At 46.2% G+C, this 27,733-nt stretch overlaps 6 protein-coding genes across 6 annotated transcripts; 2 read left to right on the top strand and 4 right to left on the bottom strand.

Moving 5' to 3' along the window:
- Positions 1 to 65: 65 nt before the first annotated feature.
- Positions 66 to 3,020, bottom strand: FSUBG_11917 (multiple epidermal growth factor-like domain protein; the record flags this gene model as incomplete). Its single annotated transcript, XM_036676651.1, has 1 exon — positions 66 to 3,020. One exon carries the CDS (start codon positions 3,018 to 3,020, stop codon positions 66 to 68), a length of 2,955 nt encoding a protein of 984 aa, XP_036532615.1.
- Positions 3,021 to 6,915: 3,895 nt separating this feature from the next.
- Positions 6,916 to 9,893, top strand: FSUBG_11918 (membrane primary amine oxidase; the record flags this gene model as incomplete). The annotated part of the gene is made up of 14 exons (XM_036676652.1): positions 6,916 to 7,166; positions 7,219 to 7,233; positions 7,284 to 7,596; positions 7,647 to 8,061; positions 8,114 to 8,202; positions 8,253 to 8,284; positions 8,337 to 8,366; positions 8,420 to 8,472; positions 8,520 to 8,603; positions 8,645 to 8,999; positions 9,051 to 9,226; positions 9,276 to 9,477; positions 9,527 to 9,749; positions 9,804 to 9,893. The coding sequence occupies 14 exons, from the start codon at positions 6,916 to 6,918 to the stop codon at positions 9,891 to 9,893; spliced, it is 2,328 nt and encodes a 775-aa protein (XP_036532616.1).
- Positions 9,894 to 10,406: 513 nt separating this feature from the next.
- FSUBG_11919 (glutamyl-tRNA(Gln) amidotransferase) lies at positions 10,407 to 12,567 on the top strand (the record flags this gene model as incomplete). Its single annotated transcript, XM_036676653.1, has 3 exons — positions 10,407 to 11,799; positions 11,858 to 12,328; positions 12,542 to 12,567. 3 exons carry the CDS (start codon positions 10,407 to 10,409, stop codon positions 12,565 to 12,567), a joined length of 1,890 nt encoding a protein of 629 aa, XP_036532617.1.
- A 2,084-nt stretch (positions 12,568 to 14,651) lies between these two features.
- On the bottom strand, positions 14,652 to 15,822 carry FSUBG_11920 (cyanide hydratase; the record flags this gene model as incomplete). Its single annotated transcript, XM_036676655.1, has 3 exons — positions 14,652 to 15,580; positions 15,630 to 15,723; positions 15,775 to 15,822. The coding sequence occupies 3 exons, from the start codon at positions 15,820 to 15,822 to the stop codon at positions 14,652 to 14,654; spliced, it is 1,071 nt and encodes a 356-aa protein (XP_036532618.1).
- Positions 15,823 to 16,819: 997 nt separating this feature from the next.
- FSUBG_11921 (serine threonine kinase) lies at positions 16,820 to 19,931 on the bottom strand (the record flags this gene model as incomplete). Its single annotated transcript, XM_036676656.1, has 2 exons — positions 16,820 to 16,837; positions 16,887 to 19,931. The coding sequence occupies 2 exons, from the start codon at positions 19,929 to 19,931 to the stop codon at positions 16,820 to 16,822; spliced, it is 3,063 nt and encodes a 1,020-aa protein (XP_036532619.1).
- Positions 19,932 to 23,904: 3,973 nt separating this feature from the next.
- On the bottom strand, positions 23,905 to 24,633 carry FSUBG_11922 (uncharacterized protein; the record flags this gene model as incomplete). Its single annotated transcript, XM_036676657.1, has 2 exons — positions 23,905 to 24,506; positions 24,561 to 24,633. 2 exons carry the CDS (start codon positions 24,631 to 24,633, stop codon positions 23,905 to 23,907), a joined length of 675 nt encoding a protein of 224 aa, XP_036532620.1.
- Between the last annotated feature and the right edge of the window lie 3,100 nt (positions 24,634 to 27,733).

A 27,733-nucleotide genomic window follows, 5' to 3' on the forward strand; every position in this document is an offset into this window, starting at 1 on the left:
ACAACACAGAAAGGTAAGATGAAAAAGGGTTCACACCAACTCATCGCTCATCACCACCTGGCCGCTCAAAACCTAGATCGAACACATCCCTTTCCAACCATCTTACGTCCACTTTCACAAGAACACTTCTTATCCGCCCAAACAAGGTTCCCATTATCACAAACACACTTCCTCGCATACCCATCCCAACTCGCCGCATCTCCACAATCAACAGTACACTGATTCTTCGACCAAACCTTTCCATCAGGACATCCACAAGTCTTCTCATCTGCATCGAAGATCTGACCCTTCTTATCGCAAACACAGGTATCAGATTTCGAGTTATACGAAGCGTAATCTCCACAGTCCGTGATGCACTCTTTAACACTCCAGATCTTACCGCCCGTGCATCCGCAGCCGAGGGTAGTAGGGTTGAAAGCCTGACCCTTTTTGGGACAAACGCAGGTTTGAGACTTTTTGTGCCATGAAGCTAGTTTGCCACAGTCGATATGACATTGCGCATCGGACCAGACTAACTTATCGGTACAGGAGCATGTTTTCGTTGCACTATCAAAATCCATGCCTTCTTTATTGCACACGCAGCCTTTTGCGGCGTTACTCCAGCACGCGTCAGAGCCACAATTCGAAGCGCACATCTTGCCGTTCCAGCGCGTATCAGTAGGACACGTGCAAGTCTTGTCTTGATTAAACGCCTGGCCAGCCTTTTTGCACACACAAACATCATCTTTGTCGTAGGCGTGCGAGCCGCAGTCTTTCTTGCAGCCCTTCTTTGTGGGTTTGTAGCCATCTTTGCAGACGCACTTTTTGTCGGAGAGGATAGTATTGGGCTTGGTGCAGATACAATTGCCTTCGGTGTCCCGGGTTGAACCGTCGCAGCATTTCGGTGTGCATTTGTCTTTGAAGGGCTCGTTGCCGAGTTTGCAGGTGCAAGTGTTTTTGGAGTCTAGCTCGGCGAGTTTGTCGTCACAGATGCAGATGTCTTTGTCGTTGCGGGTGGAGCCTTTGGGACACTCTGGCTTGCACACGCCGTTGACAATCTCATTATCAGCTGCAGTACACTTGCAGGTACCGTCTTCCTGGCGTGAGGAGTCCTTTGGGCATTCGGGCTTGCATTCTCCTTTGATGATTTCGTAGCCAGCGGTATCGCACTTGCAGGTGTTATCTTGCTGACGGGTAGATCCTTCAGGGCATTGCGGTTTGCACTCGCTATCAACGATCTCATTGCCGTCAGTAGTACACTTGCAGGTTCCATCTTCTTGACGAGAGCTTCCTTCGGGGCAACCGGGCTTACACTCTCCCTTGACGAGTTCATAACCCTCGGTGTCGCACTTACAGGTGTCATCCTGTTGGCGAGTAGATCCTTCAGGGCACTCAGGCTTGCATTCCCCATTCAAAATCTCATAGCCATCAGTGGTACACTTGCAAGACTTGTCCTCCTGACGTTCTGAGTCTTTAGGGCATTCTGCCTTGCATTCGCCTTTGACGATCTCAAAACCCTCTGCATCACATTTGCAGGTATCGTCCTCTTGACGGGTTGAGTCCTTCGGACACTCTGGGACGCAGGTACCCTTGACAATCTCATGGCCCTGGGCGTCGCAAAGACATGATCCGTCGTCTTGACGCTTTGAGTCCCTGGGGCACTCAGCTGTGCATGTGCCCTTTACGATCTCAAAGCCATCTGCATCACATTTGCAACTGCCGCCCTCTTGGCGACTCGAGTCTTTAGGACACTCCGGCACGCAAGTACCCTTGATTATCTCGTAGCCGTCTTCGTTACACTTGCAGGTATCATCTTCTTGTCTGGTTGACTTGTCGGGGCAGGTAGGGGTACAGACATTCTTGATGATCTCGTAGTTATCCTCATCGCACTTGCAAGTATCATCTTGCTGTCTCGTCGAGTCCTTCGGGCAAACAGGTATGCAAGCACCTTTGATGATTTCTTGCGCTTCATCATCACACTTGCAAGTATCGTCGGATTGTCGCCTTGAGTCTTTAGGGCAGACAGGGACACAAGAGCCTTTGATGATCTCTTGGCTGTCGTTGGTGCATTTGCAAGTGTCATCGGACTGACGGGTCGAATCTTTAGGGCAGACAGGCACGCATGAGCCTTTGACTAGTTCCTTGCTAATATCATCGCATTTGCAAGAGTCATCGTTCTGGCGAGTCGTCTCCTTCGGACAAACAGGTACACATGCTCCTTTAATAACCTCTTCCTTGTCGTTCGTGCATTTACAAGAGTTGTCGCTCTGACGCGTTGATCCAGTAGGGCATGTAGGAACACAAACACCTTTGACGAGTTCTTTTCCTTCGGCATCACATTTGCAAGACCCATCAGTTTGGCGTGTAGTATCCTTAGGACACTTGCTCACACAAGCACCCTTGATGATCTCCTTGTTCGCATCATTGCACTTGCAGCTACCATCAGATTGACGCGTAGAAAACTGAGGGCATTTGTCGACGCAGACACTTTTGACCAAGTCCTTGTCATCCTGACACTTGCAGCTACCGTTGTCCTGACGAGTCGAGTACTGGGGGCACTTATCCACACAAGACCCTTTGAAAACCTCCTTCTTGGGATCGTTACACTTGCATGAACCATCGCTCTGTCGCGTAGTACCCCCAGGACACTTATCAACACACTTCCCCAGAACAGACTCCTTACCAGACTTGCAGCTACACTGCCCTGAAGAAGCAGACCAACTAGTCCCATCGTCGTCACAGACACAAGACCAGCTGCCGTAGCTGCCAGGCTTGTACTTTGAATCATCAGGACACTTGTTGACGCACTTTCTGTTCTTTAGGGTCTGCGCATCAGGACAGTCGCAGGAGTACTGCTTATAGATTTGCCCTTCGTAGGGACATTGGCAGTACCCGGGCGTTGAGCCTTTGGGTGGGACCCAGGTGGCTTCACCGCAGTACTGGGTGTAAGTACGCCTGTTTATGGCGTTTGTGGTGCCATCGGGGGCAGCAGAGACGCTGGTGATGACGATGAAAGCGAGACTGAGAGCTTTGAACAACATCGTGAATGTACAAGGCGGGCCTTGAATGTTTCACAAATGGCCAAAGAAAGAAGAGTGGGATAAGACTGTGAGTGCTGGTGGTTTGAGTGAAGTTATCGGATTGACTTTTGTGTCTTTATAGAAATTGCGATAAGAGGTAAATTGGTATGATCACGGTGATACTCACTGGAGGCTTGACATCTCCGAGCTGAGTCGGAACGCCAAAAAGAATCTGGTGACAAGCTGCATGATGCTATTCCCTAAGAAGGATGAGTTGAGTTCCCATCCTTTGATTGTACTGTTCATTGCTATCCGAGTCTAGATCCATCGTCAATGAAGTAGCTGAAGGGGCCGACGGTCCGGAGGCGTCAGTGAATCGATAGCTCATCGAAGTGGCTGAGCTGAGATACTACAATGAATGGGGTCTGGATCGGGACTTCTTTGTTGTTCTTGAGCCAACTGCCTGCGATGGGCGAGATCCGAGAGTTTCGGATGCGTCCTTGAGCTTGGACTGACCATTGGCCGGGGCTCCGGTTGTCGCCGTTGGTGTTGACACAGATATGGGACCCCAGAACAAGCACAATCATCGATTTGTCCTATCTACGACTCATTGGGCCATATACCTCTCTCTCTGTGTTGTATAAACCAGCTCTTCTGAAGTGCGTGAATTGCAGCCCCGTCGCGTGTCCTTCTTACCGTTAATCTTACTCACAGAGTTAGTCCCTGGATGGTAGACTCCCAGCTAACTCAAATGATCTACCGACCTCGAACCTGTTGTCTCTGTTCCTTACCCTCCGGTGCCTTGCACTTACTCTCGATCCAGGTACAGAATACCGTCGTCGTGATTGATCAAATGGGAGATTATCACTCCATCTCCATCATATTAGGGCTAGACACAGCTGAAAAGCATTGACAAGCAAACATGGCATCTTCCCCTCATAAGACTAAAATTGAAAAAAGAACCTTTCTTGGCCAGGGCGTCGCGGTACCCGAGCGTTAAGATGGAGGCGTCAAGGGCGGAGAAGGATCAAAGAAGCGCCGCTATTCACGGCGACGCCACGACGCCACTTTGAACGGTTTTGGGATCTGGGGGCGCCACTTTGCATTGGCGGAAATCGGAGAATGGCATGGTGGAAATTTGATTATGCGGGGAAGTCTTTGATGCTGATTTTCCCTTTGTGAAATTCTCGTATTAATTTCCACTTCTTCGTAGGCGGCCATGGCAGTTGGTCGCAGCTGATGCAATAATGAGCTCAATCAGGCTGATCAGCAGTACAGTAGCCTGTCAGCTTGAGCGCTCAGACCTTGAAGGGAAGACTCCATACATTACCTGTAGAATGGATCTGTCCGACACGGCTTAGTGGCTGATCGTTCTTCCAACGGCCGCAAACCATCTGTGGGTAAGCTAGAGATGCAGTTTGCTGATAGTCTCAGCCCTATAAGCATTCATACCAATGTCCAATTTCCACATTCAGGCAACAATCCGATCTCTGGGTATCGATGATCTAGATCCGTGCATGCCAAGATCGAGAACGGGATCTGATAGAGGGGCCACAGTTGGTCCCCATTCAGATCGCGTAGTGAGCTTGAACTTGTAAGCTACCTTATCAGCGCATCCTAGTTATCTTATTTAGATTGTGTACAGGTGAGAAGCTGTTCATGATTTTACTTTGCTCTGAGATCTTAAATCACAACTCGGAGGTACCCAGTCAGCTTAGAGCCATGTTTCTTACCGGAAGGAGGCAATATGCAGGTTTTCCAGGAACCACGCCCTTCATATAGAAAGCCAATAGCTTTCTTCAATTTACCATCGACTTTGATCTCCAGAGCATAAAGCTTCGTCACGTCAAAAGCACAAATCTTATAACTACCCTATAAAGATTGCATACCTGAAAGCGGGAAGGAAAGTTCTAAAGCGCTATTGTATCTTATAATTATAATAAAAAAAAGAAAAAGTCTCAAGATAGGTAGATACTAAACCCGAGTCTGCTGTACATAATGCTTTTCATGGCACTGCTTCTGGAAATGTTTATAATATGTTCGGAACCACCATTCGGAAATAGATCTTAGCCTCCCGTTTCCGATATTACCCCGCGTCTTTTTAGTGCGGCATCCCCTAAAGTTTAACGGCTGACAGTCAGCCTTTCCGGCCAAGATCTTCAATCTTATCTCCCTAGCTTGAGTCTCAGGAGATAAGCATACTTTCGTCGGCATCAAGAGAGTATCTTGTCTTCAGAGGCTAATATCTCACCTAGGCTGAATAGCAATCAACTGATAAGGAGACTGATAGCAAAGAGATATGCTCTAGCCTGTGCTGATTCAATTACGAGACATAAATGCTATCGTGTACAAGATTGGAACTGCATAATCGCGCCTCCGGTGCTGCCGGGCTAGCTAGGTCCAAGTCGGTTAACAGATTCTATACTTTTTTCATTATTGGGAGATCACGCGGAGATAGTGAGGAACTTAATTCAGTTATGTCACTGTTTGCTCGAGTCGTGACCGCGGGTTTCTTCCGTCAGCAACTGCAGTAAGGTTGTTGCCATTACTTAATCTCCGCATCATATTGAAGCATGCTACTGTATCGTTCCTCATCTATATTTAGAGAGACAAGCCAAGAAGAACTCTGCAGTTTGTCACAATCGTATGTTCTGATCTCGATGGCGGATACAAAGGTTCTTGGATGGATCTAAGCTGCGGAGCAAAGCAATTGCATCCAGGTACCCTGCTTGATTCTTGATGATTTACTGGCTGTATCCACGAGGAGGCCCCTCGGTTAGAAAAGTGGCTTGCTTGAGGGTTCCTGTTATGATGTAACTGTATCTATGGAGAAATGCACAGAGGAAATTGTTTGATGAACCCTTCCACTCTCATCATGACTTGTTGTTCCATCTCCCCGGTCCTGGTCAGGGGTGACATGTGGGGTCAGACCTACAGAGAGCAAATTGGAGCTGACTTCAATACGGTGTAGCCAATGAGAGTAATTTGCCGTGCAGAGTCAAGGCCCCATAGTGAAGATCAATTGTGTGGGGTTCGGAAGACTCTCAGTAGCGAAGCTCGCTTCGGGAGGAGAATAAACCATTCAAGCTTAAGATAACAGCATAGAAGCTACGGCATATTAAGGGCTCTACCAGTATCAGCATGATAAGATCTGTATTACTAGCCAGGATCCAGCAAGAATGACCAATTAAAGCTGAAAAGTTGTAATTATCATCTCTGTCCGTCCATTCCGAGTAGTTCCGTGTTCCGATTCACCCACCAAAACCCGGATCATGTACACGCGGTACCGGTCCCACGTGGTATCGTTTATTCAACATGCACCTCTCCATCTCCTGAAACGCCGTTGTTTACCACAGTAAAACTCAAAATAATAGCCTAGCGATCCGGAAGATAAGACTCCCGATGCGTGAATCATGAGTGGCCCGAATATATCGGTTATCTTTGTCTGTATCTGGTCGACAGCTGCCCCGGGTTGTAACCTCCGCGAACCCGAAGGTACCTACAACCTTCGCTTAAGATGTGGCTTGCAGTATAGAGGAGGGGACTGAGATATGCACTGTAGCCTTGTCAGCATGAACCTTATCATCTATCATATAGAACGTGGGGATTAGTTTCTATAACCCTTGTCAATATTTTGGGAGCTGAGGTTGAAGTGAAGGGACTACACTTAGTCGTGATGATGTCAAGGGTCTTGGAAAGGGCTTTTGTGAGGGACCTTGTAGTCGGATCATGTGTTATCTCCACGATAAACAGCGTGGGGATATTCTCACCGACATGGTATAGGCATATCACACGAGTCAAGATATATCTCTATGGATCTGTATATCTCTATATATATCGCCATGTTTGTCCTCAATGTGAAGAGAATCAACCCATCCGAGTCCGTCTACTCGCACTCAGACATCCAGCTGACAAGATGCGTTTCTCAAACTTCTTTGTCTCAGCCTCTCTGGGGAACTTAGCTCTCGGCGCAGCTTTTTCTACTGGAAGGCTCGAGAGTCGAAAGAAATGCCCTGGAACTGATTGTTCGCTGAACCAAACCACCGCGAATGCTCCTCACAAGAACTTCTGGGGTAGTCTGACTACCCAGGAAACTAAGGATGTGCTTGCTCTTCTGCATAGCAATGCAACAGGCTTCAACCTGACTGCTGCAGAGGATGCAGGGAGGTATGTTTTTAAACCTTGTGTTTCCATGAAAGATTCTAACAGTCCATAACAGCCGAAACAACAAGATGTAAGACTTGCAAGCCATAAACCGACATCACGAACTAATCACAGTTGCAGTATTTCGGTTGAGCTCATGATGCCAAACAAGACAGACGTCCTCCCCTTGCTCTCAAGCAGCACCGGTAGCCCAGAGCGTTACGCCCTGGCTGCAATTATGTTTGGTGCTGTTGAAAGTGCCTACGTTCAAGAGTTCAAGGTTGGCCCATTGCCTATCACCAACGCCTCGTATGTTATGCCATACACCTTCACAAACACACGAGCGGGTGATGGTAAGATCCCAGTTGTCAACCCTGATGCCGAGGACTATGCCAACTTCAATCTTGAGATCATGAAGGGTGCAGAGGACGTCACGAAGCGGCTCTGGAATTTGGTAAGTTATGGTCTCGAACAAGTTATATCCGTTTGTCTGACAGAGCAAAGACCGTCGAGGATGGACTTCAGATCCCACTTGCCTTCGCAGCCCCTCTCACAGTTACAGAAGACAAGGTCATCATGTGGCAGGGCTTCAATGCGCCCGTCACAAGCATCTACGACACAATTTCTCTTCTTCCTTTAGGTTTGTACATGAGAACAGACATCACAGGCCGTGATCCCAGCAAGTGGAACGTGACAGGCTGGGTGTACAACAATGAGTTTTACAAGAGTCTGGATGACTTCCGCAAGGTCATTGCCGAGCCTGACTTCAAGCCCCTGGGAGCCAATCTCGATCAGCCTTGGGCGCATACTAACAAGCATGGTGATCCTCTCCCTCTGGATGATAGCCCTCCACCGGCGTCTGTTCAGTCTGGCAAGGAGAGGTTTGCTGTTGATGCGGAGGAGAGCTATGTTACTTGGAGTGAGCTCATACCCGGAGATCATCTTGGTAACTTGCTAATGGACTGTGTTAGTGGACTTCTCTTTCTACGTTAGTATCACACGTGACAACGGGCTGCGACTTTACGACATTCGATACAAGGGCAAGAGAATCATGTATGAAGTATGTATACTCATCTCGAGCTTTACGCGGCTTTGGCTAATTCTGTTTAGCTTGGTCTTGACGAGGCCATCGCCCATTATGCGTGAGTCATTCAACAAGCTCTCGCACAAGTCTATTACTAACGTCATTCACAGTGGCATCGATCCAGTTCAGTCTGGAACCTGGTAAGTGATATACAATCTATACAACTCTTGTAGTTCTAACGTGCATCTCTTAGCTACTTCGACAGCCTGAATGGCTTTGGTCCCACTATGATCTCTCTCGTTAAGGGTAAGGCTGAACTCGACCGAGGAACTTTCCATCACTAACAAAACCAGGTTACGACTGCCCTGCATACTCTCACTACCTCAACGTCACGCAGACCACGGGCGAGACTACGTATACCCAGAAAGACGGGCTCTGTAAGTAGAAAACACCTACCGTCGTACACCAAATCTAACAGACCAAGGCATGTTCGAGATCGACAAGGGCTTCCCTATCCAACGCCACTCCTGGGCAGGCCACACCACCGTAACAAAGAACATCGCCTTCAACATCCGTGCCATCTACACCATCGGAAACTACGACTACATGACGACCTACCAATTCCACCTCGATGGTTCCATTGAGATCGACGTCCGAGCATCGGGCTATATCTCATCTGCATTCTACGCCGAGAACGAAGACTACGGCTTCAAAATCCACGATAGTCTTTCTGGATCTCTTCATGATCATGTCATCACCTTCAAGGCTGATTTTGATATTCTGGGCGAGAAGAATTCGTTGCAGAAGGTTGCTATTGAGCCTACGGTTGAGAAGTAAGTTTATTCATGTTTGAGTGAAGGACGGGCTGCTGACTATTGGGATAGGTATAAGTGGTCGGATGGTGAGACGCGTAACACTATGAAGGCAGTCAAGAGCTTCATCAAGACTGAAGATGATGGGAAGATCAACTGGTCGCCTAATGGCGGGGCTATGTATGCCGTTGTCAACAAGGACGAGAAGAATCCTTACGGTGAAAACCCAGGATACAGGATCGTACCAGGTAAGTATCTCTGAGCATTCTCATACAGCCTTCCAGCTCACATTCATAGCATCTGGCGTTGCCTACCTCACCGTCAAAGACTCCAGCATCACCGGGAACGCAGCCCACCACACAACACATCATCTCTACGTCACCCGCCAGAAAGACAACGAGACATACGCCGCAGGAGCATACAACTCCCTCACACCCGAAGACCCGCAGGTTGACTTTGACAAGTACTTCAACGGCGAGTCCCTCGACCAAGAGGACATGTAAGTCACTATCATCCCTCGCATCATGATTTGAAGCTAATGAGGACAGTGTCGTTTGGTTCAACCTCGGAATGCACCATATGCCTCACACAGGCGATCTCCCCAACACGGTCTTCTCGACGGCTCACTCGTCCATGTTGATTGAGCCTATGAACTATCTCCTTGGTGATCCGTCGCAGGCTAGTTCGCAGCAGGTTCTTATCAAGACTACGGACAGCAAGCCTGAGATTACGAGATATGGGGCTAAAGAAGCGACGTGCCCTGTTGATATGGTATGTTGTTTGTTTTCTTTTCTTCTGGTGCACTGCTAATTTGTTTGGGTTTAGGCGCAGCTTAACCCCGATCTGTCGAGCTACTCCAACAGTGTCAGTGTCCTGAAGTATCCCTTCGATGGCTCAAAGCCGGATCGTGCTTAGGTCGATCATGCAGCGTTGGACATGGAAGATTTAGAGTCTTGAAGGGAATTTAGTCTACTGCAGCTGGGAATGAAGCTTTAGTGCTACCAGTAGTTTCGCGCGGTGGACGGAAGCCATACTACATGTAGCGCATAACCTGTTGTAAAATGACTCAATTCAAGGCACACTGTACGATGAAACTAGGGATATGCTTGCCTCTTACTATAAGTCTCTTATCTCTCTTTAGTTGCTCAATTGAAGCTAGTTCAATGCCAAGATGCAACCTTATCAAAAGGATACTCAATGAGGCCAAGATCTACACTGTCAATGTTGCATCGCTCGACCTTATGTAATAGAAATGAAGGTAGTATTGATCCGACATACCCGCGATGGAAAATACCTATCAGCATCCTAGTTTCACGGCATTTATTTGACCGACGATCTATCTGTCCTATAAGAACTGAAGTTCCATTAGGCAACTTCACACGTTCTTGTCAGTCGCTTTGCGGTATTTATAATTCTTTATTACTTGCCATGTGGTTTGTTGCGTTACTGAGCCTCGCCCTCCCGGCGGTGGCAGAGCTTCTCCGTCCCAGTGGTATATCCGTGAGCCTAAACGGAACGAACTATTTCTTATCGCCATCGCTGCAACAAACGTTACCGAAAAGCCTCATCCCAGCCACCATCGCCTCGGATTCTTTGGTATTTGTGCCGGTTACTATTGTTGGCAATAAAATTGCTCAAAAGGATCTGTCCAAAGTCTTCTCAAGCTGGGCGTACAAGGACGACGTGTGGCAACCTGCCTTTGCTGAACTGGTGGTGCTATTGAAGTCGCCTGGTTGTAAATCAACAACGACTACCTTCAATAATGGCATCAAGTCAGCTGTTTCTTGCTGGCACAAAGCTCCCGAAATTCCCTCAGGACCCTACTTCTTGGACCCATACAGAGGAAGCCTCCATCAAGTGTATAGGCTTTACGATGACTTCTCCGGCAGCTTTCTGGAATCACTTATCCAATCTCCAGACGGGACTTTTCAGACTCTCTCAGCGCATGCTCCAGGTAGCAGTTCCCTCTCCATTGGAGTTCCATCGCGCTTGTACTTTACTCGCACCAAGGAAAAACCGCTAGCAGGTATTAGAGTAGGAGTCAAAGACCTTTACGACCTCAAAGGTGTAAAAAGCTCTCGCGGCAATCGTGCTTGGTATAACCTGTATCCCGCGGCGAACAAGACGGCACCAGCTATCCAGAACCTAATCGACGCCGGAGCCGTCGTTGTCGGGACACAGAAGCTCTCTCAGTTTGCGAATGGTGAGAATCCAACAGCAGATTGGGTCTCGTACCTTGCGCCGTTCAATCCACGCGGAGATGGTTACCAAGGCCCCTCGTCATCCTCGTCGGGAGCGGGGGCGTCTATAGCGACTTATCCGTGGCTAGACCTTGCTGTTGGTAGTGACACTGGAGGCTCTATCCGTGGCCCCGCTGGAGTTTCAGGTGTTTTCGGCAATAGACCTACTCATGGTCTTGTCAGTTTGGACAACGTGATGCCGCTTTCGCCCAAGATGGACACAGCGGGTTTCCTGACTCGCGATCCAGAGATCTGGGCAGCTGCACAGGCCGCTATGTATAAGAAGAACTACACGACTTTCTCAAAGGAGAAAGTCAAGTACCCACGGGCAATCTACACGGCAGGATTTCCAACCAACGATACACAGGAGGGCGCAATACTACACCAATTTGCCAACGATCTCGCTGACTTTCTTGCCACCAATGTTACTGAGTATAATATCAGCCAGCACTGGGCTTCAGCGGGGCCGAAGTCCATTCAAAACATTCCCTTGACGGAATTACTGAACGTAACCTACGCTGCTCTCATCACCAAGCAACAGATTGCTTTAGTCAAGGAGCCGTTCTTTGAAGATTACGCTGGTATGTGCAGATATATACAAGACAACTAGATTTTATGACTAACTCGAGAATCTTGCAGCCGCTCATGATGGCCGCACGCCCTACGTAGATCCAGCACCCAGCGCACGATGGGCATGGGGTGAAAGCCAGCCCGACGCCATCCTCAACGACGCCATTCGTAACAAAACCATCTTCATGGACTGGTTCAACCACAATGTTCTTCCAAAAGACAAAGACTCACAAAGATGCTCCTCTAGCATCTTGCTGTACACCCAGGGCCCAGGGATCTTCAGCCGTCGCGATGTCTATCTGGATCCTCCGAGTGTTCCTTTCGGATGGTCCTTGAGCAGGATTTCCATCTTTAGCGAAGCACCGGATAGTGTCTATCCGATTGGGGAGGTGTCGCAGTTCAGCGATATCACCGGTCGCAATGAGAGCTTGCCTGTCAGTGTTAATATCATGGTGGCGAGAGGGTGCGATGGGCTTGTGCCGAGGCTGGCTCAGGATCTTGTGGGGGTTGGGTTATTGAAGATTCCAAAGACTGGCGGGAGTATGTTGGGAGGAGAGGTTTTGTTTTAGTTATAAGCCTATTAAAGGACAACGGATAGATAATGAAGGTACTTGTTTTCATGCCAATCTTAGGCATGTCTTCTTCATTAAGCTTAAATTATATTAAGTTCCGTCTGCTGATTTATAAAGGCTCTCAGCCACAAGTCTCATCTGCAAATTACACTAATCTTGATCTTTGACTCCACCTCCACAGTCAACATGCTTAACGGTGTCCGGTAGCATTCCATCTCAGAGACAAATACATAGTGCTCTCGATTCGTTCCATTCCAGCCAAAACTAGATAACTAAAACCTAGTCGTCACTGCACACATCGCTCTATAGTAATCCCATGTCAGGAAGCTTCTCGCCGTAAATTAACGTTCTGGGGGTTAACTCACTCCTACTCTGTTGGGGCACGTATGTGACCTCCATGTATCATAGACCCCATCACTCTCAATACATCCCCAATCACAATTGCAGCCAGATGGATTGCATAATGTTCCACTGATGTCGTAATTGCTGACGTTCATGCAGCCCGCGGCGCGTGCATCTCTTCGCGCATCGGTTCGGTTGTGACAGCTGCCGATTTCTTCGCGGATCTGCAAGTAACGAGCAGACACTGAGACTGCACAGCAGATCACGGCGATAACCGTTAATTTCATTGTGATAAATATGGTGGAGGGAATTGGGAAAAGCTTATATGTCAAAGATGAGAAATGGCGTCCTTGGCAGGACGGCCATCTCTTCAAATAAGCTGGGCATGGACAGAACTTAAGGTGAGGGACTCCAAGACATGTATAACCCCCAATGCAGCTTTTACTGGCAATATGTCGCGTCATAATTGCGATCGCATTCCTGACAGAGGGTGGAGATTTATCAAGGGAGGATGGACATTCTCAAAGCTCGATATGGTATTACGGTATATACTACCCATATTAACTGTTGCAATTTCATTCGAGGAAAATAAATAAAAGGATATTTAATCTGAACTGTGATAGAAAAAAAAAACAGATGCAAAAAGAATAGTCAGCTGTGTCAATCGACCACGCCAGGAGTCGAACCTGGAATCTCTAGAGGGATCAGTTGCTGAGGACCGAAATCTAGCGCCTTAGCCATTAGGCCACGCGGCCTGATCTTATTGGATGGCAAGCTTCATTGGTAATAGATATTATGGACATAGCAGCTAGTTAGCGCTCTTTTAGGCATAAGACCTGAGGTGTAGTTAGTTTGTCTTGTGTTTGTGGACTCGAGCCATACTGAAGTGTTCTGGTAAGCGGGAATAGCAGACTTACGCGTCGTTGTTCCAGATAGAGTGTAACCTCCCAGGATATATAAAGTTTAGGAGCCACAACGCCTCACCGTCTTCCATAGAACATAAGATTTAAACTTTAGCCAAGGCTCTTGCTATACACAACTAACAGTTCACAATGGGGCTGTGGAGTATCTCGTAATCAACCATCTCTGTTCAGAATACTAGAAGTGTTTATCATAACTATCTCAAGAAGTATAAGCGAGATGCCCATATCCACCACCGGCCCGTCAAAAGACACTAGGTCAATACGAAAGAAACAGTTGTACCCCATAAAAGGACATATATAAGTCTGAGCTGAATGCATATCCTGCTTTGGACCTTTAAAATTCAGTCTGTACAACGTCCTACCCGATATTTTCTTTCCATATTGCTCAACATATATACACAATGCAGATCAATTTGGCCGCTCTTCTTCTCTTTCTCGCTGCTGGTTTCCATGCAGTAGAAGCCAACAAATGCCTCTACGACCCTCCTCGCAAATGTTCTGAGGGTTGCCCCAATGGAGATTGTACTGTGCCAAATTCACGCAACGACGTATGCTACTACGACTGTTAGAGGATCATTGTAGGTATGTGATTCCCCTTTTTACCCCCTTGCACTAAGTTTAATTTTTTGAGTAGACCTCTCAAGGCCCGAGTTATGACACTCGTTCCCAACCATGAATCATCTACGGACCGGCAGGGACGTCACTCTGAAAGATATCGTTACCGCATAACCCGATCGGACATACCCCGATATATCTTTCGCTAGTGGCAGGACTCTGTGCTGGGATAATGATTTGAACGAGAGGCTCCCTATTACAGCTTGATTCGATTGTACAGCGAAGTCTAGTGTTACAATTCTTGTTCCATGAACGCATCACTTTACATAAAAGACCACCTAGGTAGAAGCAACAGCAATGGCATCATACATATCTGAGATATCAATTTACTTCCAATACATCTATCCTACATCCGTCCACCACAAGGAGGGACTATCTCATTGAGACGTCTGTCTCCAGGTCGTCCGCAATTCAGACGACCTCGGAGGTCTCCTGCTCACCCTTCTTGTCATCAAGAGGCTTGTCAAGACCAAGTCGCTGGCGAGTAGTGTAAGTGGCAATAGAGCCATTAGCATCAGCCTCAGTGATGAGCTCCTTGCGGCGAGTATCAACCAGAAGGCGGATCAGGTCGGGGCGCATGTAGTGACCAGCAAAGTCAGCAAGGACCTTGGTGAGGTGAGTCTCGTTGAGATCAATGTCAACAAAGAGAAGACCATCAAAGTCCTTCTCAGGCTTGACGACCAAGCTACCATCAGGGCGGTAGATACGAGCATGGCCGTTGTAAACAGAAGGATCAGTCTCTGGCTCAACACCCTCGGGAGTGTTGATCTTCAGTCCCTCAACAGATAATCGTTGGAAAGGCGCAAGAGTCCAAGTACCTGTCTCAATGGCATACTCAGGCGTAACCAAATCAGAAGCGGGATCGGCATAGTTGGTAGCAGGATCAGGAGCAACCTGGCGTTCCTTTCCGGGATAGACAGGCCAAGCAGCGATGTGAACCTGCTCACCAGCAGAGACGTTGAGAGACTTGAGGAAGGGGTTCATGTTCTCCCAGCAGTTAAGCTGTCCAACACGGCCGATGTCAGTCTCGCTGACGGACATGAAGGTGTCCCCGGAGCCGTCGCCGTAGACGAGCTTCTCAACGTGGGTTGGCTTGATCTTGCGACGGTGGTTGATGACTGAACCATCAGGACCGATGAGGACTTGGGCGAGGTAGAGAGTTGCGTGGTCGATCTCGGAGAAGCCGAGGGAGACGTAGATTTGGTTGTCGCGGGCTGCGCGACGGATGCGGCGCATTTCCTCAGAGTCGACGGCCATGGAATTCTCGCGGTAGCGCTTGAGCATGGGGAGGGATTGGAGGTAGGTGACCTTCCACATCCAGTAGGGATATCCAGGGATCCCTGGAAGTGTTAGCAATGAGGCTGAGGGGAGGAGTGATATGGGACTTACAAACTTCGGGGAAGGCAACGAGCTTGCATCCAGCTTGACCAGCCTCGTTGATGAAGTCGATGGTCTTGCGGACACCGCCCTCAAGATCGAACCACTAGATACTGTAAGTGATGTTCAAGGTGTAAGTTAAACTGTTGGAACTTACTCCAGGCTCGGAGGTGACAGCAGCAGCCTTGTACTTGGTGATAGCCATGGATGAAGATTTTAAGATGGTAGTTGTTGAGATTGGTGTTTGTGATGAAGTTCTGAGATGATGAGTGAGACCAAACTTGAGCGCGACAGCATCATATTTATACCACAATCAACATCAGTACAAATATACAAAGCACTGACTATCATCTCATCCAGCGTTACAGTCCGAGTCACCGAGGTCTCCCGCATCTGCACGAGCTTCATGATATCTGCACCATGATGTATATCGTTTCACATACAACATCCATGCATATCAAAGCTCTCAACCAATAAAAACAGAGCACCAAGATCTACCGCCCATGGAGAATTGCCGGAGAGGCTTTACCGAAAATGTCCGTGGCGGCGTAATCGTCTGATAGTCCACCGTTTTAGAGGACAGATGCCGCTGCGGCGTGGTGCGGCCCGCAGATTGATAAGGCGTGCGGCGATGCGGCGGTCGCCGTGTAGTTAATTCTAGGGGAGCGCGGCGAAGAATGGATATCGTGAAAGCTTGTGGTTTCATGGCTGCATTGATTTACACAATCGCAACGTTGTTCCGCTGATCCCGAGGAGATTGCTGCTCCGATAATGCCCGTATATTATCGGGGCGGATGATTGTTGGGATTCGGAATGTGTACGAGGAAAATGAACTGCATGCGTTCCATTGTACTGTGAAATAACCTATTGTGAAACGTTGAGCTGACCATGATGTTAAAAACCCCCCCAGAATTAATATCAATAACCAAGAAATTCTTTACCTAATATATAGCATTTAAAAAAACAAAAACAAAAAACAGCAAAACAGATTAACTACATGATAAGAACCTCGTTCCCTCGAAAACTAACATGAATCTTCGCACAACAGCTCCAACAAACAGACTCTGGAAGGACCAAGACACCATAGCCTCTCCCAATTGCGAAGGACGTTAGTGCAAGTCGAGCAAGCCAGTTTCGGTGAGCCCGTGCAACAACTGCGTTCCTGGGTCGGTCAAGGAACTCTTCCCAATTGTCAATTGACGTCAACCTGCAATTAAGGACTGCAGAGGTGTCAGTCGATTTGCCTGTACACGCGGGACTACAGCGGACCCTATTCAGACTCATGCTGGCCAAAGAACTAAGGATGTCCAGATCTGCAACCCATTTTCCAGAGTCGTAGATCGATGCGACCGTCTCGATAAAATAGGTCTCCACGTCCTGCCGGCCATGAACCTGATGCGCAAGTGTGATTGGCATACGGTAGTTTGTGAAGGACAAGTGGCATGACGTGCCCTCGAAGCAGTTCTCGACTCGTTCGTCAAAGCTATCGTGATTGATAACCTGCCATGAACTATCATTCATAGCTCTGACTCTTGGCTTTGCAGGAGGAACCAAAAAACCTGTGCCTGCTTGGCCAATATTTCCAGCGATGTGTCTGACTTGGTGTTCAATGCCGACTTTGGAGGGATCCTCGAGCAGTTGAAGAGCCAGATACACGGAATTGCCTGAAGAAACAGCCATCACGCTGTGGAGGTGATCAGGATGTACGTCAATATTACCGCTGTCAAAGAAGGCGATGCAGGCAAAAGTTTCGCTCCGTTTCAATGACATTTGAAAAGCAGGAACACTCACCGTCATGCCCCGCAGATTATGGCGCTTTTCCTCCTGCTGGAACTGCTCCCATGCAAGAGCTTGCGAGGTACTGTAGGATCTATACCATTGTGAGTTCTTCAGTGGCTGTGATGCCACCTTGGGATCTATTGTGGCGCCTGGCATAGCCTCGAAGGTCTCATACGCAATTGAGAGGGCGTCGAGGGAGGTGAAGTAGTCTTCGTAAGCTTTAGCACCAGCTCTGAGGATTGCTTGGAGAGTTTCGGGGCAGACTGAATTGTTTTTTAGCGCAGAGATCCACGAGGAGATAAGTGTGGGCGAGGAAGCGGCCGTTTTCGTGGTGTCTCCTTTATCCACTTTCGAGTTGATGAAGATGGCAGCATCACCAGGGTTGCCCCATAAGACGTGGTAAGTTTGTCCTCTGGTGGAATGCTTCGATTTGCCAGATAGAACTTGCGGCGATCCATGCCAAATCAGTGTTTCGCCATGATATCCAGGATCCCTGTAGATGACTCTCTGTTCTTCTAAGGTAATCCACTCTCCCGTAATTGACAGATCAGATTCTCGCTTTTCTGTCAAGGCTGGTTCACGACGATGATTCTTCAACGTTGACATGCATGAGTGCCTCTCACAGTTGCAGCTTGAGAGTTTGTGTTCTTCGCAAGTGCACTTTCCGTACATAGAACACATGGGCTTTTCTGAGATGATAGCAATCCACCGCTTGTGGCATTTCGTTGGTACCTCAGCACCGGTCGTGCCTCGTTTGCAACCGGGAGACGCGGCTTGTATCGCCGTTGCGTACTCGAAGTGCAAATAAGTGCTTTCTGATTTGGGTCTTTTCCGCCTCTGACCTTTGGTCGAAGAGTTCTCGGTGTCGAAGATGCCACCCTCTGGGATTGCGTATTCCTCGCCCAAAGGCGCCATGTCATCGTCTGGAAGTGCGTATTCAGACCGTTTCGCACCATCCGCTGGTTCTGTCGAGTTCGACCTTCTGTACCTTATTTCCGATAGCACAGAAGGCTTTGTGACAGTGTACTGGATTACCGTGTCTTCTTGATGCGAGACGTGTTCGCTTGCCCAATGCCGGAGATACGAGATTTTCGTCTCAGTGCCCCGTAAGGAGCCGATGAATGTCCGCGAGCATAGAAGACCAAGGAAATCTGTTTGAAGGCTTGCATTGTAGCTCAGAAACTGTTCCGCTCGGCGTCGGCCAAAGTGGAGGAGTCGAAATGCTCGCTCTTTGTCCACGCCTCGGGCATCAAGGAATGCCCGTGCTGCATCGCGCAGCATCTTGAGCCATTGCCACGGTCGAACTTGGAGTGGATCAGCAGTGACCAAACCTCCCGAGGGAGCGCTTTCGAGGCTGAACCCTTCGACATTGCGACCAAGAAACGCCCAGAGCTCGACGAGACACTCGGCTGCTTGAGCAACGTTGGCGCTTCGTGGGTCCCATTGAGAGAGCAAACTCCCGAGGCCTACAAAAGCCAAATCGCGACTTGTCAGTCGAGGTGTGTCCGGATCCAAGGTTTGTGTTGACGTGACGGGATCCCCGTAAAAGTTGAGAGATGCTAGGGGCAAGGACCACGAGATGCCACAGTGTTCTTCGTCGGAGTGAGTCTCAGAAATTCCCACTGTGAGAATACCGCCTGAAGCGATCAGAGAATCCCTTTGCTTAACCTGAGTGGTGGTATTTCCCAACACCACAAGATCCGGGAAAAGATGCCAAGCAGACAAGCCCAGAAGGATGGCTCCATCACGTACCTCCTGTGGCTGGCCGCGGATGAGGTTCTCAACTAGTGTCATGGCGCTCTTCCATGCCTGCATGACACTCTTGTAGGTATCAGTGATGCTGTTGACCGCGATGGCAACATTCTTGAGTATGAGTAGCAGCTGTGTTTGCTTTGTCTTGATACCCGTGGCCTGATCCGCACATTGAAGCCAGGACCGCGCGCTGGCATCCCACTGGGCCAGTTGCTCCCTTGAGACGTGTTGTCTTGCGGCTGCGTCCAATGCCAGCTTTTCTAGACCACTGAGGCTTTCATCAGCTTGGATCTGGCGTTTTCGCTCTCCGACTATGTCAACCCAGACAGAAATAGCCTGGTCCGGTTCCCAAATCCGGGCAAGCATGCAAGCCAGGAGGTGCATGGCAACAGCTGAATGACCCGAAGTCGCTGCAGCCCATATCGAAGTGCAGTCTGCGCCGACCTGTTCGAAAAAGAGCCCGTGGTCCTCTTTGGAGCCGAGGGGATTGACTTCTCGGCTTGAAACAATCTCGGAAGATCTAGTGCCATAAGCCTTAAAAAGCTCGGGGGTTCGGTCTAGTAACGGTTCGAATAAGGCGGCCAACTTCCTTGCCGTGCTATGCGAGGTGCCTTCTTCAGCTTCTCGTCGCCTTCCGCGAGACAAAACTTGGCCCAGAGCTTGGAACTCTTGAGGTGCTTCTACTTTCACCAAAGAAAAGTCGAAGTTGAGGTTTGCGGCGGCGACAGTAATCTCGCTCACAGCGGAGACGGCTGAAGTCGTAAATTTTCCGATTGAAGTCATTGAAATTATGGCCAAGATGTGTTCTGCATTCTGGGGGGGATTGTTGAAACGATTAGTTGGCCATGGTGAGCGACCTTCGTTGTTTGGAAGGTTCTTTTGTAGTGAGAGAGGGCGCGCAAACTTGGGCTAAACACACAGCCACCGCGCCAAGGAAGGCGGTGCTATGCACTGTGATCGCAGGCCTCAAAAAGGACTGAGACATGCATGAGCAGTCTCTTTTGTCGAGCAGCTGATTAGACGTCAGTTCAGCTTCGCAGTTGTGGCATTCACCATGACCATTAATAAAGCCAGGTGCACATCGGCCAGACCCCTGCACGGCTACTATTGCGCAGCCCACTTTGTTAAGTCCGCTTCGGTCTTATTGTTGGCGGAATATCATTTCAAGCCCCGCTGTCAACATGCGTTCAACCTCTTTATTTAATACGTTGACTGGATGAGGCCAAAGGGTTTGTTAACAAAACGAACCCAATGGCTCCCGGAGTTCTAGAGGGAAAACATCGAGACAAAGGCGGGTTTCGAGTACTTAAACAAGGCGAGTGTCTGCCTCCTACGCAATTGAGAGGTTGCGGCAAGGCTGTTTTGCCTCTCGCACAATAAATCAGGCTCTGCAGTACACGTCCGCGCAGTTCGCCCGCGCGGGTGGCGTGGGAACTACACAGCAGTTTACAGACACTCCCTTGACCTGACAGGGAAGCGATAATTAAGCTGATCAGTAGTATTTCGAAGATTCCTGGGGGAAAGGCTATTGTGATGCACGTGTTAATACCTCAGCAATAACCTCACAAGCAAATGCCGGGCATCAGCACTGAAGCAACGGCGAGAACATGAGATCTATGGTTGGACTTTAGAAGGGCCATGCCGTTAAGCATTTCTCCTACACAAATGCGTAGGCCCTCTGCACATTTGTGGAAGCTGAAGACCCCCTGCAGATCCCTATCATCCTCATTCGCTGAGTTTACCCCATGGCGGACCAACCAGCAGCTCTGTAGGCCGCCACTTACAGTCTTGGTTTCATTCAAACTTCTGGGCGTCTGCGTTGGTTCGCAATGGCGCAGTTCAGTCAAGTCCAGTATGGCTGTGCTGTTTATCGACTTTGCTCACTTGTGCGAAGTACGATTCCACGGTCGTAAACAGTAATGTGGCTAGCCACGATTGTGGGGATGCGATGGACGCAGTCGTGGAAGATGAACCGTCAAGCATATTATATATCTCGCTTTCAAGGTCCCGTAATCCATGAATTTACACAACTAGGTATCTACGATCTATCTGCACCGCTACCTACATCACTATGTCCATTTCAATTGACACTTCAAAGAGGTTGGTTCATTGTCCGCAATTCAGAGACTGTATGATGAAGTTGCAGCTTCTCAAACCAGTTGCACACGAGTCAGCCATACAATGAGCGTATGCAAGATTGGCTTTTGGACCCAGGTCTTGACCTTCAGGGCAGACTGCCGACGGGCTGCAGCACAGCACAGCCACAAAGTCCTACACCATCCAAACGGAAGCCAACCAAGTCAAAACTCAACGCACATATTTAGGTATATTGTGATTTGCATGCAAAACTATTATTATAATCTCCGTTTTGCATTGTATTTTGTTCTAGTAGATCATAACCCTAACCCTTAATTATCGGTGCTAAGTAATAAAAAGTCGGGCTTATGTTGTTATATTTTCATTGTTGGAAATGTTGGGCTCTACGCCGTAGCCGTAACTGCCTGACTTATCTTTTTAGCCAAATCTTGTAGGACTAAATTCTGTTAAGTAGTACCTAAGAAGGTCAATAAAGTTACTGAGGTCTTGGTAGCTCTTATCATTCGTCTGCCTACAAATTTTACGCCCCCTAAAGAGCCAGGGCTCAGCTATCAGCACATTGCGTCTTATCTGATGCTGTACAATCTCTCTCATTCCGAACTTACGGGCTCTCAAGTGCATTGTGGCGATCTCCATCGGGTCTCTTCAGTGGACAGCATGCTTTCCCTGCGGCTTCAAGCGTTCTCAAATATGTCGAACCTGGACATGTTTTTTGATACGCAAACAAATTCTTCTCCGTTCCCATCTACCGAATGTCAGGTGCAATCGTTTGATGGGTTGATGAAACAAGAATCCCCTCCTTCAGATGGGAAGAATGCATCAAATCCTTCGAAGAGGCCTGCTGGGGATAGCAGAGCACCTCAGCAGAAGAGTCGCGCTACTAGAACTTCGGAAAAGATCGCTGAAGCCGATGGGGACTGTGGTCATGATGAAGAAATCAACGACGTCAACAAATGTGCCGAATCATTTGCGTGTCCCTTTTACAGAAGACATCCAGAACGTTATTTTGACTGTATCAGCCTCAAAATGCCTCGCATATCAGACGTCAAGCAGCACCTAAAGAGGCGCCATATGGCAAATTAATTTTGTCCGAGATGTCCCAAGGGATTCTCAGCGCTAAAACCCTTCCAGAACATGTTCTGCAGCAGAATTGCTCAATGGACCTCTCAGAAGACACTGATGGCGTCTGACCCACTACGCAAGACGCCCTCAAGGTCCGTTTTGAGAGGGGTTTGTCACCGAGAGGTGTCAATGGCACAAGATATGGAAGATCTTGTTCGGAGATTTTGATGATGACCAGAATCCGTACCATGAAGGCGTTTTCAAAGAGATTACAGGAATAGTAAGGGGTATTTGGACAGAAGAGGGACAGAATGTCATTTCCGATGTGCAGAAACTAGGGATATACCGGAGGATTGCGCTGATTAGCTACGCTCGGTGGTATTGGAACTCCTGGCTCGAGTAGAGACTCGATTCAAACAAAAGGCTTTGGAAGGGAACTCAAAGGAGCGGTCTAACAATGTCGAAAGCATCTTGGACAAACCCGCAGATACAAAATTAGGGCCTATTCACGATCCGTCTCCAGACATTCAGACCAATATTGCTCCTCATGATACTACATTGTCTTGTTCTACTTCAGCAATAGCATGCGCTTTTTATGAAGGCTTCGGGTCAGTCAAGAGAATGTGCGGCCTTTCTATGCCCTCTAGACCACAGAATCAACAGGTTGAAATACCGTATCCTGATTTCACTACAAGAGAATTGCGCATTTCAAACGATGGAGACAATTGGCTAAACATCGAGCCACACAATGATATTTTGAAGGAAATTTTTGAGCCGGTCTATCTCGAAGGTATGGGAGAGGGAGATTGGACGAACGTCGTGGACCTTACGCAAGACGATGAGATACTGGGAATGGAGAACTAGTCGGTCACGTTTCTTCTTAAGTCGGCTCCCTACTCGTCCTCATATATTCGGCCTTTCATACTGCCATATGGCTAGGACTGGGTCAGTTCAATCATTACGACCAGAAGGGCTACCCTATCGGGGACCAGGGCGGAGTTTCTGCAATTAACCAAGATATAGACTTCTGACCAAACCGATCTTACCCTGAGCGAACACAGGTTTCTTTCGAACGAAATGATGGAAACGGTTGGTGTCAGAATGTATGTGGAGGTCAATATTCTGGGCGTTATACAAATCTCAAGAGGAAGAGTCGGATTTGGAGTATATGGAACTCCGAAACACACATATATGGTTATGAGACTTTTGAAAGAGAAGGTTTCTGCAAACAGATGAACCTTCGATTATATCTGTATCTTAACAATTCGAAGTGCTCATGAGGCAGCATAGCAGCTTATTTCCAACAATTATACTTCCTGTCTGACTTACTTACTATTAATCTGAATGCTTATCTATTTCATAAGAGACAATTAAGTTAATTGTATTAAAATAAAAGGATCTTTATGCCATAGTAAGGATGTTGATACTTTTTTACCATATCTTGACACGACAGCTAGATATCAACAGTCATAATTCATGATAGACAAAAGAAGGGTTTCAAGTATTCAATTAATCTATATCAAAACAAAAAACAAGTGTCCACGTCTACTCAAACAGGATCCGATCCGAACACCACCTGACTATCCAACTGCTGCAACTACTCCGTCAAGTCACCGGGAGTAGGCTCCGTGCTACTCCCCTGCAAAACACTCTTATCAGCACTCTTCCCCTCCGCCGTCTTAACGACCTCCAACAATTCAACAATCCTCGGTGACCAACCCCCATTAACCTTGCCCTCCAGAATCTGCGCGGACGAAACCTCCGCTCCATAAAACTCCGTATTGACATCTCTCTTCTCCTTTATCACCGTCCCATCCACAGTCAAACCACCATAAATACCACGAGACTTCGTGTATGTCCACACTGGCTTGACGTCCCCCATGTTTACGTTTCCACCAAGAGGTCCAGCTGCGAGAGCGACGGCACCTCCAAGATTGACTTCAGATTTCTTGTAAGCGTCGACTGCCTCTTGGGTGTTGAGGACACAGATACAGTCGTAGACGTCTATACCGTAAACAAGACCGACACTACCGCTGCGGACGGAGAAGGCAGATGGTGAAGACCATGATCCGTCGGGGAGACGGGCGATTACAACGCCTGAGCCGCCTGCGCCTGCGAAGTACATCCCTGCGCGGAAGCCAGTGAAGATTGCGAGGCCTTTGGCGTTGCTGATGACGTTGGAGGGGATTTTGTTCTTGTCTGTTGTTTGTTAGCTGGTGGTGAAGATGACGAAGAGAGGTTGATGGTACATACCGACGAAGCTCTTAAGGATACGAGCGCTCTTTTCGCATTCCTCACGAAGGTCGGCTGTCTTGAAAAGGCCCATTTTGTTGATTGGCGATTAATTATGCGGGTTGTCTGAGAGGATTGAAGAGTCGTTATGCTGGAGTGAAAGGCGAAATAGTTTGAGTACCAGTGTCCCGAGAGCTAGTGGTGAGATATAGAGGTTGTAATTGAAGATGATGCTGTCGCGAACATTTATAGGAAAACAACATTTTGACTTTACATCGCGTCTACATAACCGATGATTTGCAGACTTGCGCAAATCTGCGTATGCGACAATGCCTCTAGCATAGCCTCAATTGGCGATACCCTCTTTTGCGTCCCAACCTCATCTCAATTGACAAATAATCCCAATTGACCAATCACACACGCCAGCGTATGTAAGCAGCGTATCCCAGCGTATTCAGCGTACATCGTAACGCGGCCAATAAGCACTCAAGCTCAATGAGGCTTTGCACTACTGAAGCGATTGGGCCGGGGAGAAAATAGCTTAGATCTTTTAGCTCAGTGCTAAAATCACGGGCAACGCTCCCAATAATTCAAGTCATTCAACTCAATTCAAGTCCAACCCCTCGACTTACAAGTCAGGAAAAATCGCCATAACTTAAGTCTATAAAGGTCCTAACTTACAAGTCTGCAAGTCTATATAGTAATATTAGTAATATATAAGTATCTCTTATTTTTATCTATTTTAAAGCTCTTTTTATAAGGAAATTACACTTCTAGGGTAGGATTTTAAAGGTAAAAAAACCAGGCCAGTAAAACCCTAGCAAAACCCCCCTTTCCCTATATTATCTTATAATCTATACCTTAAGGGCTAGCTTTCTTTAATTATTACCAAATTACCTTCTTAACCTCTTTTTTAACTGCGTTTTTTCTATAATACTATTATAATATTAATATTACCATTATTAATATCTTTTCTAATATTATTAAAAATATTAATAATCTAATTTTCACTCTTTTAAAAGTCCTTCTTTATTACCTAACAGCTTAATGCAATTTCCCTGCCTAAGAAAGGGCACTACCTTTAGCTATTAAACCTCCTAGTGCTTTACTATAATAAGTACCTCTTTACACTAGAAAAATAGGTATATAAGGTTATACCTTACTGTAGTTAGGTCCTTAATTACAGTTATGCCTTTATATTAACCGCCCTTTATTACTACTACCTTATTAGTATAGCCTTTTAGCTCTATAAGATATATAATATAAAAAGCAACTTTATAGATAAATTATATAACTTCTTATAGGTATCTTTATTATATAACAAGCACTTAAGACTAGCCTACAGGATTATTAAAGCTATAGCTAGTTCTAAAGAGCTAATATTACTATTACTATAGCCTTTATTATAGCTATCTATAATACAGGCCTTCTAAAATACCCCCCCTATACCTCTAGTAGCCTTATCCATTAAGAGCTTCTATTACAATCTTATTAACTAGATTATTACTATAACTATCCCCCTTAATATTATTACATATACCTATTTCTATAGCCTTTTACTAATACCCCCTAAGATTATTAAAGTAGCCCTTTTAAAGAGTAAAACTACAGTTTAAAATTAGCTCTTTATATAATATATTAAAAAAAGAGCCCTTATTAAAGAAAAGCTCCTTATAGCCTTATCCCTTATTAGCTTATCCTTTAACCTATAGACCTTCCTAAATAGCTACGCTATTCTAGGAATACTTACCTACTATATTACAGTAGCAGGATTCCTAACCTATAAGGTTATTGCTTTCTGTAAGCTTAAAGAAGCCTATTCCAGGAAGAATTAAACTATTATTATTAATAATATATATAGGACCTTTAACCTCCTCTTATATAAGCTTAGCTTCTTTACCCTTAATAATATTAAATTAAATACTATATACCTTATAGCCCTTTTTTATAGGCAGCTAAGTTACTTCTTATTATACCTAATTAATAAGTAAGTGTAAATTCGTTAGCTTTAATATTAGGATTATATTATTAATCTTATAGCTAAAGCTTTACTTCTTACCCCCTAGCTTCCTACCTAATCCACTTCTAATTATATAAATAACTATAAGGAGTTATAGCATACCCTAGGGGCAATAAGAAAGCTATATAATATTATTTAATTTATATAAAAAATACTATAACGCCGCAAGCTTTAGTTATAATATATATATAAAGCCTATAAAATAAAGAATACTATAAGCTTTAATAATATATTTTCCTATATTTAGCTATAGCCTAACCAGTAAATAAGATAGAATTTAATATTAATAATAATTAACTATGCCCTTTACCTACAGACTATTATTAACTAATTCTATATCTATAACTTAGATAACCCTAAACCTTTAAAGAGAATTCTAAAGGTAAATATCCTATACCTAGATAACTAGGCTTATTTATACTAAATTATAAGTATTTTATATTCCTTTAGGGAAAAGACTAAAAAGCTTAAAGGCTATAAAGAAGCTATAATCTTATTTATTATATATAGCTATAAGAAGCTATATTAGCACCTCTATAATTACTACTACAGTCTTTTTATAGCTATAGCTTTACTAAGCTTTTTAAATCCCTACCTACTAAATCCCCTGCCTTTTTATTCTTTTTTAATAAATTAAGCCCTGCTTTTAGAAGTAATAAATAGTCAGGCTTATAAGGCTATTACTAATACTACAAATAAGCTATATACCTATAGAAAGAAAATTACCTTATTACCAGTCTATTAAGTAGTAATAATCCTTTATCCTAGTATATAGCTAAAATTTCTAACTTACTTAATTAATAATAAGATTAAGGTTAAAGCTATTTATATATACTTTAAAGCCTTTTATGCTAAAAATTAGGAGGTTAGGGACCCTTAATCCCCTTAGTTACTTACTATATAAAATTTAGTCTCTTAAACTAATAAAATTAATAGTATTTCTACTGCCTTTTACATAAAATAGGTAAGGCTATATAGAATACCTATTACTAAGCTATCTTAGTATTTACCAAAAAAGGTTAAGTAGATTAGCTATAAACTAATTTAATAGTAAAAATAATATAAATATACCTATCCTATATTATTAAAAATAGCTTAAAATATCTTATATATACCTACTAAATTAGCTAGGGTAAAAAGGTTATTTAGTTAGGCTAGAATAATATTATTAGAT

The sequence above is a fragment of the Fusarium subglutinans genome (genome assembly GCF_013396075.1).
Source record: "Fusarium subglutinans strain NRRL 66333 chromosome Unknown NRRL66333_c0000240, whole genome shotgun sequence".
In the NCBI taxonomy this organism is placed as follows: Eukaryota; Fungi; Ascomycota; class Sordariomycetes; order Hypocreales; family Nectriaceae; genus Fusarium; species Fusarium subglutinans.